This window comes from Cucurbita pepo, chromosome LG04, assembly GCF_002806865.2.
Source record: "Cucurbita pepo subsp. pepo cultivar mu-cu-16 chromosome LG04, ASM280686v2, whole genome shotgun sequence".
NCBI lineage: Eukaryota > Viridiplantae > Streptophyta > Magnoliopsida > Cucurbitales > Cucurbitaceae > Cucurbita > Cucurbita pepo.
The window spans coordinates 7,654,947-7,669,386 of record NC_036641.1 but is presented as its reverse complement, the minus strand read 5'-3'; the positions used below and the strand labels follow the sequence as shown (position 1 = coordinate 7,669,386).

At 34.7% G+C, this 14,440-nt stretch overlaps 1 protein-coding gene across 1 annotated transcript; it reads left to right on the top strand.

Annotated features, from left to right (window-relative positions):
- The first annotated feature begins 7,108 nt into the window (after positions 1-7,108).
- LOC111793009 (transcription factor GTE4) lies at positions 7,109-14,230 on the top strand. The gene is made up of 5 exons (XM_023674671.1): positions 7,109-9,325; positions 9,410-9,449; positions 9,534-9,641; positions 9,739-9,808; positions 13,820-14,230. Exons 1-4 carry the CDS (start codon positions 7,520-7,522, stop codon positions 9,786-9,788), a joined length of 2,004 nt encoding a protein of 667 aa, XP_023530439.1. The 5' UTR covers positions 7,109-7,519; the 3' UTR covers positions 9,789-9,808; positions 13,820-14,230.
- The last annotated feature ends 210 nt before the right edge of the window (positions 14,231-14,440 follow it).

The following is a 14,440-nucleotide window of genomic DNA, read 5'->3' as shown; positions in this document are numbered from 1 at the left end:
TTAGATAACATATACAAATACAATTTACTTATATTCTTCTAAAAAAACAATAATATTAAAATAATCAAAATAATATTAATAACTTTTAGTTGTTTATTTTAACCCTAGACAAATTATAATTAAGTAATTCAAATTTAATAGTGAGTATTGTTATTTTAATTAAATTTAATTACAAGATTAATGTTTTTTGGGGATTTTTTTTTAATATCGAAATTAATGTCTCTTGGAATAATTAAGGAAAGAGGGCAAGTTGTGAATTTATGTGGCTAATCGTTTGAAGGAATCTGGATTTTTAAGACGACATTATTATATTAAAAAAATCACCACAAAAACATTAAAAGATACGAAACCCATGTGGATATCCTATTCATTTTGTCTGTGAGAAAAAGAAAGAGTTCACGACATAAACCTTGCACAATCTTTGTCTTGTCGTGCCACCTTCTTTTTCTTTAATCTCTCCCCCCTTTTTTCATAATACAAAATCCAACCGCTCATAGTTTTCGAGCGAGATGTTTTAATAGTTTGATATTGTCTACTTTAAATATACTTTTATGTTTTGATTCTATCGAAAAACGCTTCATACTTATCACTATATGCTACTCTAGAAGATACCGAGCAATAACTTGTACCGGTTAGATAAATGGGAAGATTAGGATAAAACTAAAAGAACAGAGGCCACGATAACTTTTTTTCAACTTAACCTATGATATGGATCATAAATGTGTCTCAAACTTAGTTGGATTGGTAGAATCTTGACATATCGAATAAAAGAAGTGATGAGTTAGATGCTATAAGATAAATAACGTTTTATGTTTTGATTTCTATCGAAAAACACTCCATACACACCACCATATGCTTACTTTGGAAGATACCGAGCAATTTCTTGCATCGGTTAGATAAAGAGAAAGATTAGGTCAACGCTTTTATTAACATGGAACCCTTTGGTTGAAACTAAAAGAACAGTTATAAGAGTAGCTTTTATTGTACTTAACACATGGTATGTGTGAGATCTCACATTGGTTGGAGAGTAGAATAAAATATTCTTTATAAAGGTGTAGAAACGTCTCCCTAACAAACGCATTTTAAAATCGTGAGGCTGACGACGATACGTAATGGGCCAAAGAAGATAATATATGTTAGCGGTGGACTTGAGCTGTTATAGTATCAAACTTAGTTGGATCGGTAGGATCTTCACTCATTGAACAATAGAAATGATGAGTTAAATGTTTTGAGATAAATAAGACCACTCGAGACTTACTCGATTCTTATTAAAAGAACGAGACATCAACATTATTGAAATCATACCGAATAATTTCGTAAGACGATAATCTTTTTCTTTTTTAGATATTCCAAACAAGTCAAGCTTGTGCCATTATGATTTGTTCCTCCAAAAAAATAAAAAAGGAANCCTTGAAATATCAAATTGAAGTTATATTTTATTTTTATGTTTTTTCTTTTTATAAAAAAAAAAAAAAAAAAAAAAAAAACCCTTTGATTGTTCTATAAATTCAACCTAAAAATCCCACATTTTACACAAATCATCGAATACCCATTTCACGTGCAACTTTTCCCATCATATTTCCAATGGCCAATCTTCGTTTCAGCTCAAAACTTGCTCCATTCATGGCTGTCCTTTTCATAGGGATGCTTCTCGTCACTGTCGCCGGCCGCCATGCAACGCCGCCATGGACGACGGAGGAGGTCACTGAGAGCAGCAACAGCATTATGATAATGCGTAAATTTGGTTATAGCAAAACCCAAATGGAGCATTTGAGAAGACTCTCTTCTTCCACTGACAGATACACTCCTGGAGGACCTGATTCTCAACATCATTCTCATCCACCTCGTCTACCGTAGGTTTCTCTGGTCTTGTCTTGTGTTGTGTTGTGTTCTTTCTGCTTTGTGTGTGTGTGTTTTTTTTAAGTTGAAGGACAGTCTCCTTATGAAACTTCGGATGTTTTCTGTTTCATCTTTGTTTTGTTGTAATGGTAAGTGTTTTTGATTGGAAAAAACCCGACTTTTGTTGTTAGCTCGGTTGTCAAGGCTCAACTATCGACATTCTTATTGGTTTTGACTCTCGGTTGAAGTACATCGAAATGAATAACTGATGCAGAATGAAACCCTCACCGAACACACTTCGCACTAAAATACTTTAATCACAATGCTTGAACGTACCCCCGGGATTTAAGAAGAAAGAAAAATACTAACAATTATTATCCTAGATTCACGAGTAATGAATCATGTGTTAACAATGCACTTATAAAACGACATGTAACTATTTCTAACGGTTTATTATCATTTCAATGCATAACTGTAACGTCCCATGATTCCAACGTGATGACTAATGTTCAAATTTGTAACAATCTAAGCCCACTGTGAACCGATATTATCCTCTTTGGGCATGAATCTAACATGATGCTTAATGTTCGAATTTGTAATAGCCCTCAAGCCCATCGCTAGCCGATATCTTTTTGGACATGGTTCCAACGTAATGGTTAATGTTTGAATTTGTAATAGCTCAAGCCCACCACCAACAGATATGGTCCTCTTTGAGCTTTTCCTTCTACGTTTCCCCTCAAAGTTTTAAAACACGGATTGTTAGGGAGAAGTTTCTACACCTCCGTAAGGAATGCTTCGTTATCCTCTCCAACCGAGGTGGGGTCTCACAATCTACCCCCCTCGGGGGCCTAACGTCCTCGCTGACACACCGCCCAGTGTTTGACTTTGATACCATTTGTAACAACCTAAGCCCACCACTAGTAGATATTATCCTCCTTGGGTTTCCATTCTAAGCTTCACTTACGATTTTAAAACACGTTTGTTAGGGAGGGGTTTCCACATCCTCATAAGAAATGCTTCGTTCCCCTCTCCAACTAACGTGGGATCTCACAAAATTTGAATTAGTCGAACTTATCGTCTCACAATTCTTCCATTCAACAATAAACATATTTTTAGAAATTTCATTCTCAAACCTCAGTAAAAAAAAAAGAGATAACAGCGTTTTAACGGTTGAACTCTATGTTCATATTAACATAAGCGATATTAGTATCAAAAACGTATCAAAGAGCTTACCTCGATCAATTTGGTATACATAATTAACGGATAAAAAATTAATAAAAATGGATGTTACATTTGAAATTAAAAAAAAAAAAAATAATAATAAAAACATGACTTTATTATATAATTAAAATGCATCAAATCTTTGTTGAAAAATGAAAAGGAAATTGGAAGCCGCTTTAACAGATCGTGATTTAGTGCTTCATAGTCACAAGGTTTATTTTGATCCGCTAATTACTTTAATTAATTTAATTTTAGATACATATCCTATGCTTAGTGGTTCATAATTTAAATTAAAATTCTTAAACGTCCTCAAGAAAATAAAATAAAACTTTATATTAAATTTTTTTATTTAATAAATATTAAATTGTTATGATTTAGCTATAATAACTAAAATAAATATACTGTCAATATAAACATTATAAATTTTAATTTATAAATTTATTTCTTATTTAATTTAAATTACTATAATTAATTTTGAAAATAATTTGACATCCATTATTTCATTAAAAAAACGGTTGTATTCATCATTGAGATCTCGACCCATATCGACATCTTGTCATCATTTATTTAATATAATCATAAGCAAACTTTAGCGTCGACATTATTGATTAAATTGACTCGGGTTTAATTTAATATTTTTTTTGCGTCCTATATTTAAAATTATAATTTAATTCCTCAAACTTTAAAAAAGTAGTCAAAATACTAATTTATAAGATTAAAAAGTCAACTGAAAATAATCTCCCACTTTCACTTGTCTTGTAATTACCTTTTAAAAACATTTTTTTTTTACATTATTTTAGTCAAATTTTAGAAAAAGAAAGAGAGCATTAATTTTAAAAAATTATAATAAATTATTGTTGTGGATAATATTGAATCATCCCTAATTGATATATTATTATNAAATAAAAAAAAAAAAAAAAAAAAAAAATCTTAGCTAAGTGACAAAATTATAATGATTTTTTTCATATCATATGATAATTTAATACATTTGAGTGGTCTAAAGCTTCCATTTTTAAGTTAATTGGTCGTTAATTCCCACATAAAATAGTAATTGGATGAATAAAAAGCTTACCCACTTTAATTTAGGTTACCCAATTAATATAATTTTTAATTCCATTTACCATGAATAAATGGAATTTCATCTTGTAATTTATATTATATTATAAGGGTAAATGAGGGAAAGCAAAAAGTTTTGTTCTTTTTGTAGCATCCAAACAAAAGATGGTCTTGTCTCATTTGTAATTCTATGATAATGTTTTTCATAGGATATCCATTAAGGATTTCATCCCTTTTGTATCGTAAGTGTTCTTGTCTTTCTTAGGATATCCATATCTATGAATGCCTAAACGAGCCCAAACATCCTTGAACGTTCTTAGTGCATTGGATTCAGTAGGGATGTACATGATCTGGGTTGACTTGGGTTGAAGAATTTTTTTGACCCAACCCTCTATTTTCGGGTTGGGTTCGGGTTGAGTTGTCAATTTTTTTTTAAAGTTTTATTTATCCATGATTTATAATTATTCGGATAGAAACTTAGATAAAGTACGTTAAAAGTTCACAAACAAACACAACCCAATTCATAATTATTCAAAAAAAAAAAAAAAAAAAGAAACAAGTTCAATAAAAAACAACCAGAAAATTGTAACATATTAACATAGTTCAACATTGTCATAAAACTAAAAACCACTAAATACCGACATTTCTTGAAAATTGGTTAAAGTAAGAAAAATATAAGGATTTATCATGAAATTAAATAACACTAAATACCGACATTTCTTGAAAATTGGTTAAAGTAAGAAAAATATAAGGATTTATCATGAAATTAAATAACAATAGAAATGATTAGTTTAAAGATATTGTATATAACCAAAAAAATATATATATATAAAAATATTTTGATTGATATATGCTATTAGAAAAATAAAATTGTGATATAATAGAGCTCTAGACTATTTGAAAATTTGAAAAAAAAAAAAAAACTGAAGAAAGATTCTTAATATATTTTATATATTTGAATTTGGCTTGGGTTAACCCGTCCATAAACTCGAAACCGAACCGATTCAGTTTGGATTCAAAAGAATGAACCCAACCCTACTCGAAATGCTAATCCAACCCAACCCAACTCTTGTAGTTCGGGTTAGGTTGGTCTAGGTTGTCGGGTTGAATGTACACCCCTAGGACTCAGGAACCCGACCACTCCTAAGAGCAAATTCTAAAACACATGGCCAGTGTTAATAGACTCGGGAACCTGACTAATTCGAACGACCCAATTCAATTGGGTTAGATTCTTTTTCTTCAGTTTGGGTTGAGTTGAAAATTTTAAAAATCGAAAAATTTGGGCCAATTTGTAAATTGACATTTTTTTTGTTGGAGAAGTCGAAAAATAGGGTTACAACCCAATTATGTCATAAAATTATTACGAAAATTAAGAATATTTTAGATTTGTGATGTATTTCATTAGGGTTGCTATATGGTGGCCCAAAAATCAATCTACGAAAGTTTATAATAATAGATTCTTTTTCCAAAAGCATTAGATACAATAATATAAATAAATAAAATAAAATAAAGGATGATTTAGCATATGGTTTTGTCTCTTTGTCCCTTTTAAGTAATAAAAGATCTAAATGGTTAGGCTTGACCTAATAAAGATTACTAATTATTAATTTTGTACGGAAAAACTTCGGTGCTTTTAAGGACCCATTTATAAATATATTATTTATTGTCTATTAACTAAAATAATTATATATTACGAGAAAAATACCCTTTTCATCCATACGTTTTAATTTTAAAATATTACATTTTTACCTCTCAATTTCGAATGTATTTTTACTTTAAATTCACAATAATTACAGAATAACAAAAGGGACAAATATGTAAATTCAAAGCTATTTTGGACTTTAATTGGCTCGACCGTTCATAAACTTTGAAATTTTTTATTTTGACAATAAACCGGAAAAAACCCGGATTTTTGAATTCAAGACCCGGCCCAATGATTCTCCATAATGGATTGGATTATCAATATGGGCCAATTTTGTAATACAAAAGAAACCCCCACGGCCCAACTAGCCCATTATATTCAAAATAAGGTTAAATGACCATCTTATCCATTAGAGATCTATAGTAAAAATCAAGTAGTGGACCAAATTTTGAATTTTAGTCGGGCAGCAAGGGTATTTGTGTAATATCCTATTCTCATTTGGTGAATTCTTGGACATTTTCTTGAAAAAATAAATTTTCCAGTAACTTTTTAATTCCTAAAGTCTTATAGGTTCGATATAATCTATCTTAAATTTTAGACCATTTCTAAATTGTGACAAATAATGAACAGAGATACATAAATTAATCGACACTAAATTCGAATAAGGTAAATTTTGTAGCTATGCTTGTATGATTAAAAAAACATTAAAAGAATCGATAATAATTATTTGTAGTTCAATCATAAAAATTTTAGAGTTTAATATAAAATAAGGTAACATACCTATAACTTAAATACTTCTAAATTTTTAAAACCTTTATTTAACTGAGGTCTAACTTACCTTATTTTACATTCAAATTAAAAAAAAAAAAAAATATATATATATATTAAAAAATATCTTAATTTTTGTTTACAATTACTTATATTTTATTTTAAAAATACATTTTTATTAATATCATTCATCTTTTTAAAAATTATTAAATTAAAAAAATATTTTTTTTAAGAGTACAGTAAATACAATATTAATATGGATGATTTTGAAAAATAGTATTAAATAAATATTTGATTTTCCAGATAACAAGCCGCGGGAAAGGGCAAACTCTTCAAAATTTAAGAAACCAAACTGCCCGCCACAAACCGACTTAACCCACCACGACGCGCGTAATCCACACTCGCCAAAACAATTTCACGCCTCCATTGGGCGCGTGTTTCCACCTCCCAACCCACGCGTGCTCCACCATCACGGGCACGACTTTTTCTACTACCACTCACACGCGCGCCCTCCATTTCATTTCACTCGACGAAGCCCCACAGCCGCCGTACATCTGTACACTTAAAAGGATGGAGAGATCACTTTAGAGAGAGAAAGTCATTTTTTTTCTTTTAGAGAGAGAAAGTGTGTGTGTTCGTAGAAGAGACTGCAAGATCCGGTGGCAACATAGGCACTGAACAACACACAAACCCTACTGTTCTCCATTTTTTTTTGTTCTGTAAGCTTCCAGTTCATCTTATTTTTTCTGCATGTTACATGTGGGGTTTTTGAGTTTGTAGCTGTGTTGTTTTAGGGTTTGATCGGAGGAATTTAAACCTTGTTCGGTCTTTAGGGATTTCGCTTTTGGTTTAATCTTTCTATCATTTAGGATAAATTTAGGGATTTCTCTGTGTTTTTATCTTTTTCGAACAAGATTTTCAGCTGGGATGTTCTGTATTATTTGTTTAATTTTGGGGAATTTAGATATTTAGGGTTTTTGTTGAGTTTCATGTATGGCTTCGGGTCCTACAGTAGGTGAGGGAGACGGTGTTAGAGAGAAACAGAGATACGTGGAAAGTAAGGTTTACACTAGGAAGGCCTTCAAGGGCCTCAGGAAGAACAACAAAAATAATACAAATTCAATTGCCGATGCAGCCACTGCCGTAACCTCTGCCGTTGAGAATAAACAGGATAATGATAATAGCCGAAATAAGGAAACCTCTACTGCCCCGACTACCACGGCTGCAACCAACGACATCGATGACGCTAATGCCAGTAGTCATGTTAATCATGACAATGATAACGATTTACCCCAGCCTCTTCCCTGTACAACGGTGACAGAGGACGAGAATCCGACACAGAAGCAGCTCATTTCGAGATTTGATGTGGCGTCTGATGATTCGTCATGTCTTAATCGCGAGCAGGTTGCAGCTGGGGATGCAGTGCAGAGCACTCGAGACCAACCCTCTGGAAATGGTGTTGTGGAAAAAGCTGTGGAAAATGAGAATAACAATAATTTGGCCTCGAGGTCCAAGCAGGAGGTGCGAGAACTACGGTGTAAGCTTGAGAGTGAGCTTGAGATTATAAGAAATGTGTTGAAAAGAATTGAGGCAAAACAGGGGGAGTTAAGTGAGTCTAGTAATTTTCATGGTTCGGCTAATGAAGGGATGAATAAGGTTGCTGGAGACAAGCAGATTCATCCCGAGGTTGCTGGAGATAAGCAGATTCATCCTGAGCTGTCTGCCATTGGTGTGCCTCGTGAGCCTTCTAGGCCTCTGAATCAATTGAGTATATCAGTGTTGGAGAACAGTCAGGGTGTGAGTGACTATGTGGAGAAAGAGAAAAGGACGCCTAAAGCGAACCAGTTTTATCGAAATTCAGAATTCATACTTGGAAAAGATAAGCTCCCACCAGCTGAGAGTAATAAGAAGGCAAAAACAAATATAAAGAAGCTGGGTGGAGGAGAAACAGTTCATGGTTTCGGGCCGGGTTCCAAGTTTTTTAAGAGCTGCAGTTCACTTCTGGATAAATTGATTAAGCACAAGTATGGTTGGGTGTTTGATGCTCCTGTAGATGTGCAGAGTCTCGGTTTGCACGATTACTATACCATCATTAAGCATCCAATGGACCTAGGAACAGTAAAGTCTAAGCTGAACAAGAACTGGTACAAGTCACCCAAAGAATTTGCTGAGGATGTGAGACTTACATTTCACAATGCTATGACTTATAATCCCAAAGGACAAGATGTTCATGTAATGGCCGAGCAATTATTGACAATATTCGAGGATAGGTGGATTATTATCGAGTCAGACTATAATCGAGAGATGAGGTTTGGACTAGACTATGGGGCTTCTCTTTCGACGCCTACTTCTAGAAAGTCTCGTCTTCCACCACCACCACCTCTTGACATGAGACGGATATTGGAAAGGTCAGAATCCACAACATATCGTCTTGATTCCAAGAGTAAACCTTTGAGCTCTACACCCTCAGCTAGGACACCTGCTCCAAAGAAGCCCAAGGCAAAAGACCCTCATAAAAGGGACATGACTTATGAGGAAAAGCAAAAACTCAGTAATAACCTTCAAAATTTACCTTCAGAAAAACTGGATGCCATTCTGCAGATAATTAAGAAGAGAAACTCGGACATTTTTCAAGATGACGAAGAGATCGAAGTGGATATTGATAGCGTGGATGCAGAGACACTCTGGGAGCTTGATAGGTTTGTGACAAACTACAAAAAAAGTTTGAGCAAGAACAAGAGAAAAGCCGAGCTTGCACTTCAAGCACGAGCAGATGATGAGCACAATATTGCTCAGAAGGTAAAGCCCTGAATATAATTTTTGATGTATGTTGTGCTATAAAGTACTAAAGACGGATCCTCTTATTTTCTTCTATCGATCCAGGGCGACGCTGTGATGGATGTCCCGAAGGAAACTAAAGCAGGTGGATTAATCATTGTGTCAGGTCTTTCATTCTTATTTTCTTTGCTTGTTTAATTAAAATCCAAAATTTTTATTTTGTACACAGATGATAATATCGTTTCATCATCGGTGCCTGTTCAAGGACAGGGCAATAGTAGAAGTAGGTCAAGTAGTTCAAGCAGTTCTAGCAGTGGTTCTGGATCTTCTTCTAGTGGTATGACAATTATTAATTTCAGCATTCCTGGCATCTTAATCATGTGGTTTTGTTGAAGCTGTATTCTTATTCTTATTATTTTTTTGGACAAGTACAGATTCTGATAGTGAAAGCTCTTCAGCATCTGGATCTGATAATGGGTCGTAAAGGGCTTCAATATTCTTCAGGTTGTGCTGCTAAATTAGTCTGAATCTCTTTTTTAAATAACTTTTTGGCCATGTTCTTGTTCCTTTGATGAGTTCTTAGTTTCTGGGCCCCGTTATCTGCTTTGTTTCTGATATCACCTTAATCTTGGTGTAGTCGAGTTCAATCTCCGTAAGGGTTGACAAGTTTATTCGTTCTCTAGGTCAATTGGATCAGTAGACGCTAGAGTTTTTATGAGATGGGGCAAAAATTTATGTTAGGATCGCACAACAACGCACACACTCGATCTAGATGAACACAAAAAATAGGATAGATAAAATGCAAGGAGAATATTGGCTAAATGATTTGTATTGATGACTCAAAGTATGTAGAGTAAGAAGGAATAGAGAGAATATATAACTATTTATCATATATAGCTTTACCGGATATAGCTTTTTATTATACATAGCTATTTACTATATATGACAATTTACTTTATGTCATTTACCATATATAGTTTAACTGTGTATAACCGTTGACTAAGTTATAAATAAGCAGCAAGCTCCATAACCTAACAATTCTCTCACTTGGAGACTGATCTAGTCAACCAAGAATTTCATTCTCAAACGACCATGAGCATCTTCAGTGCACCATACCAATCGAGGCTTTGCACAACCTCAATATTCCAACATCAACACATTTTGTCAACATGTTTGCTGGATTCTTTGCACCCTCTATCTTCTCAAAACACATCACCATCTTCCACTAACCTGCAAGTGAAATGGTATCGCCTTTCGTGTTTTATCTTTAAATGATAGACCGGATTTCTCACCAATTGTATGACACTCTGACTATCTCTATAAAGAGTCTTTTCGTGCTGCTTCTTGCCCAATTCTTCCAGATAGTCAGTCTTCCATATCGTCTCTTTTCCAACTTCAGCTATTGCCACGTACTCAGTCTCAGTACAACACATTTTTGAAGCCTAGACATCTCATCATCCATGGCTTGCTCCCACTTGGTTGTATCCTCCAACTGTAGGGCCTCATCAAAGGGCTCTGGTTCCCTTTCATCAGCAACATATAGTGTAATGAAGGTACATACATATCTGGTACTCTGATAGTACTGGATGATCTTTTCAACACCAGTTCAGGTGTCACTTGCTCTACCGCTGGTTCCTCTGCAATAGTCTCAGGAGTTTCTTGAGTATCTGCTACTAGGCGATTTTTTTCGCAACTCAACCTCAACTCCCACTTGCTTCGTTGTCTTGGAATCTTGCTACACATCTGGTTTCTCAGCAGTAGTCTCAGGAGTTTCATGAGTATCTGCTACAACATCACTAGGTGAGTTTCTCTGCAACTCAAGCTCAACTCCCACTTGCTTCGTGGTTTTGGAACCTTGCTCCACATCTGTATGGATCATTTCCAACTGTACTTTTTTCAATTCTCTAGCCGTCCTTGTGAAGCTAACTCGTTTCTGCTTGCTCATAACGGAGTTCTCACAACGACCCACATCAATAGATTTAAGACCTTCTAAAACTTCTTTTGCAGCCAACATCTTTATTTCTTTCATGCTCATATGTCCAAATCTATTGTGCCAGAGACTTGAATTTGAAGCACTCTCACCAACAGCGACCATGTTCATACACCCTGCAGTGGTGTATAAAGTTCTAGATTTTATGCCACGTGCTACCACCAGAGCACCCTTCATAATCTTCCACGAACTCTTCTCTAACTCTGTTGCATAATCTGTGCTGTCCAACTGACCAATAGAGATCAGATTTTTCTTGAGACCAGGAATATATCTGACATTCTTTAATGTCCACTGATTTCCTGCCAGAGTTTTTATGTAGACATCCCCTTTTCCTTTAATCTCTAAATTTTTGTTGTCGGCAAGATACACATCGAAATTTCCAGACTTGAAATTCCGGAACAACTTTTTATTTGGAGACGAATGAAAAGATGCACCTGAATCGAAAATCCAGGATTCAATCAAACTGTCCACGCTGAGGATTAGAGCATCCCCAATGTCTACTGCTGAATTTATAGAATCGTCATCATCTCTAGATTTGTGATTCTGCTTCCTCTTTGGTCTTGTACAATCTGTCCGAAAGTGACCTTTTTCTCCACAATTCCAACACGTTACGTTTGATCTATTTGAAGATTTTTCTCGTTTCTTTGATTTTGATCGCCCTTTGTTTGGGCCCTTCGATTTACTTCTTCACCATTGGTCAACACTGAGAGCACTACCAGATGAATTTTCAATTTCTCGTTTGCGAGTACTTTTGCTGAGAACTACCTCTCGAATTTCATCAAGCTTCAGTTTATGAGATCCTCGGGAACTGCTGATTGAGGCAACAACAGTATCCTACGACTTGGGTAAAGATGACATCAAAATCAATACTTTAATTTCATCATCAAAATTAATTTCCACCGAACTCAGTTGACTTACGATCGTATTGAATTCATTTATATGATCAATAACAGAACCACCTTCAGATATTTGTAGATTGAACAATCTTCGCATCAAATACATCTTGTTCATAGCCGATGGTTTTTTGTACATATTCGACAGCGCCTTCAACAGATCTGACGTTGTCTTCTCCTTGATGATGTTGAACGCCACGTTTTTGGATAGCGTCAACCGGATCAGCCCTAAGGCTTGTTGATCCTTGAGCTTCCACCTCTCCGTGGTCATGGTATCCGACTTCACCATCAATATATCAATAGGGGTTCGTGAAGATTTTTCTGGTACAGATAATCTTCAATCTGCATCTTCCAGAAACCGTAATCGGATCCATCGAACTTCTCAATTCCAATCTTTAAGCTTTCCATCTTCACTGATCGTGGTGAATTTCGCCTAGCTCTGATACTAGTTGTTAGGATCGCACAACAACGCACACACTCGATCTAGATGAACACACAATAGGATAGAGAAAGTGCAACGCACACACTCGTCAGAAAGAATGCAGAGAATATATAACTATCTACCATATATAGCTTTTTATTATACATAGCTATTTATTATTTATGGCAATTTACTTTAAATGTCATTTACCATATATAGCTTTACTATGTATAACCGTTGACTAAGCTATAAATAAGCAGCAGATTCCATAACCTATCAATCTAATTGTGTATGATATTTTAATTTTGAAAATTAAAAAAACCTTAAAATTGCAATATTTTATATACTTTTTAAATCTAAGATGTTGTCTGTGATAGACCAACCCCATCGCTAGCATATGTTATTCTTTTTAGGCTTTCCCTTTCGGGCTTCCCATTAAGGTTTTTAAAATGGGTATGTTAGGGAGATGTTTTCACACCTTTATAAAGAATGTTTTGTTCTCCTCCACAACCGATGTGAGATTTCACAATCTAACCCCCTTCAGGGTCCAGCATTCTCGCTGGCACTCGTTCCCTTCTCCAATCGATGTTGGAACCCCCAATCCACCCCTTAGCTTCAAAATAACTATCACTACATTGTCGCTGTTTTTTCGTTCTGCCATTTACTTCAAAATGTTCTTGTTAGCTACTTGTCTGCTAAGAGAATTGTGGTATTAAATGCCTTGCACCTAGTGTTTTTGTGTCAGTTTAGTTTAGTTTATGGTTTTAAATAAACTCTTTATTTGACTAAAATATAAACCAGTATGATTCTAAATACTTTATTAGGTCTGCTAAGAAAAAAGTTGACTAAATTGTTATTTTTAAACATGTTGATGTTCAAGGATTCTTACAGTTCATTAGAAAGGTGACAGAACGAAGTTAATCAAGGCTGCAATACTTCCTAATTGTTATTGGTATGCTGAAAACTTTAAATGGTCAAAAATAGAGATTATATGAACTTAGAGATATTACGACCTTACTTGAACCGAGTCATCGAGTTCCAAGGTACAGAAACTTAGAGATATTTTGAGTTCATGGGTTTGAACGGGATGATGAAAAAGAGATTAAGAAGCTTATACAGTTCACTCTTTCCCCCTTTGTGATTGGCAATTTTTATGATCAGTGGCTAGAGGAATGAAAATCTTACCAATTCCCTTTTGTTTACTTGGACAGATATCAATTTTTTTCAAGTCACTTCGGGTGGAAGGAACCCTCAGCTTTCCTGATTGAAGCCAAATCAGTGTCTTGCCCAGCACTGGTTGGAAAAGGCTTGAAGTCCATTCATTTTCAACCAGTGGCAAGCTGAGCTTTTGATGTAGTATTTGACGCAGGGCTTCGCTTCATCCCCCCATGCAGCCTTTGATTCTGTCTCAAATTTGTATAATATTGGTAACATAAGTAGTAATCTGATTGATTAGGCCCCGTCTTGCGTAGCGCCTGTACATTGCTAATCCATTGCTACCATCTCTATTATTTTTTAGCACAGACAACACCCTTAAGAGTCTGTAAACCAAATGTCAGTAGTAGGCAACAGGGTGTGGTTTTCAATTATATTCACAAAAGGGTTTGATGAATAGCTTTTGACTATCCCTTGAGCTTGTATCTGCCCTTCTATGGCTGCCATTTCTAAGGATTGTGAGTTTGCAAGCGCTGCTGCTTGTACTTTTAGTTGTAAAGGATCAACAGAAACATGATTTTGTAAGGTCAAGATTTTGCTTTTGGTTTGATAGAATTATTTAGACTTTAGTCTTGAGAAAATGAAAATGGTGACTTCGGCTTAATGGGCTCTAAAAG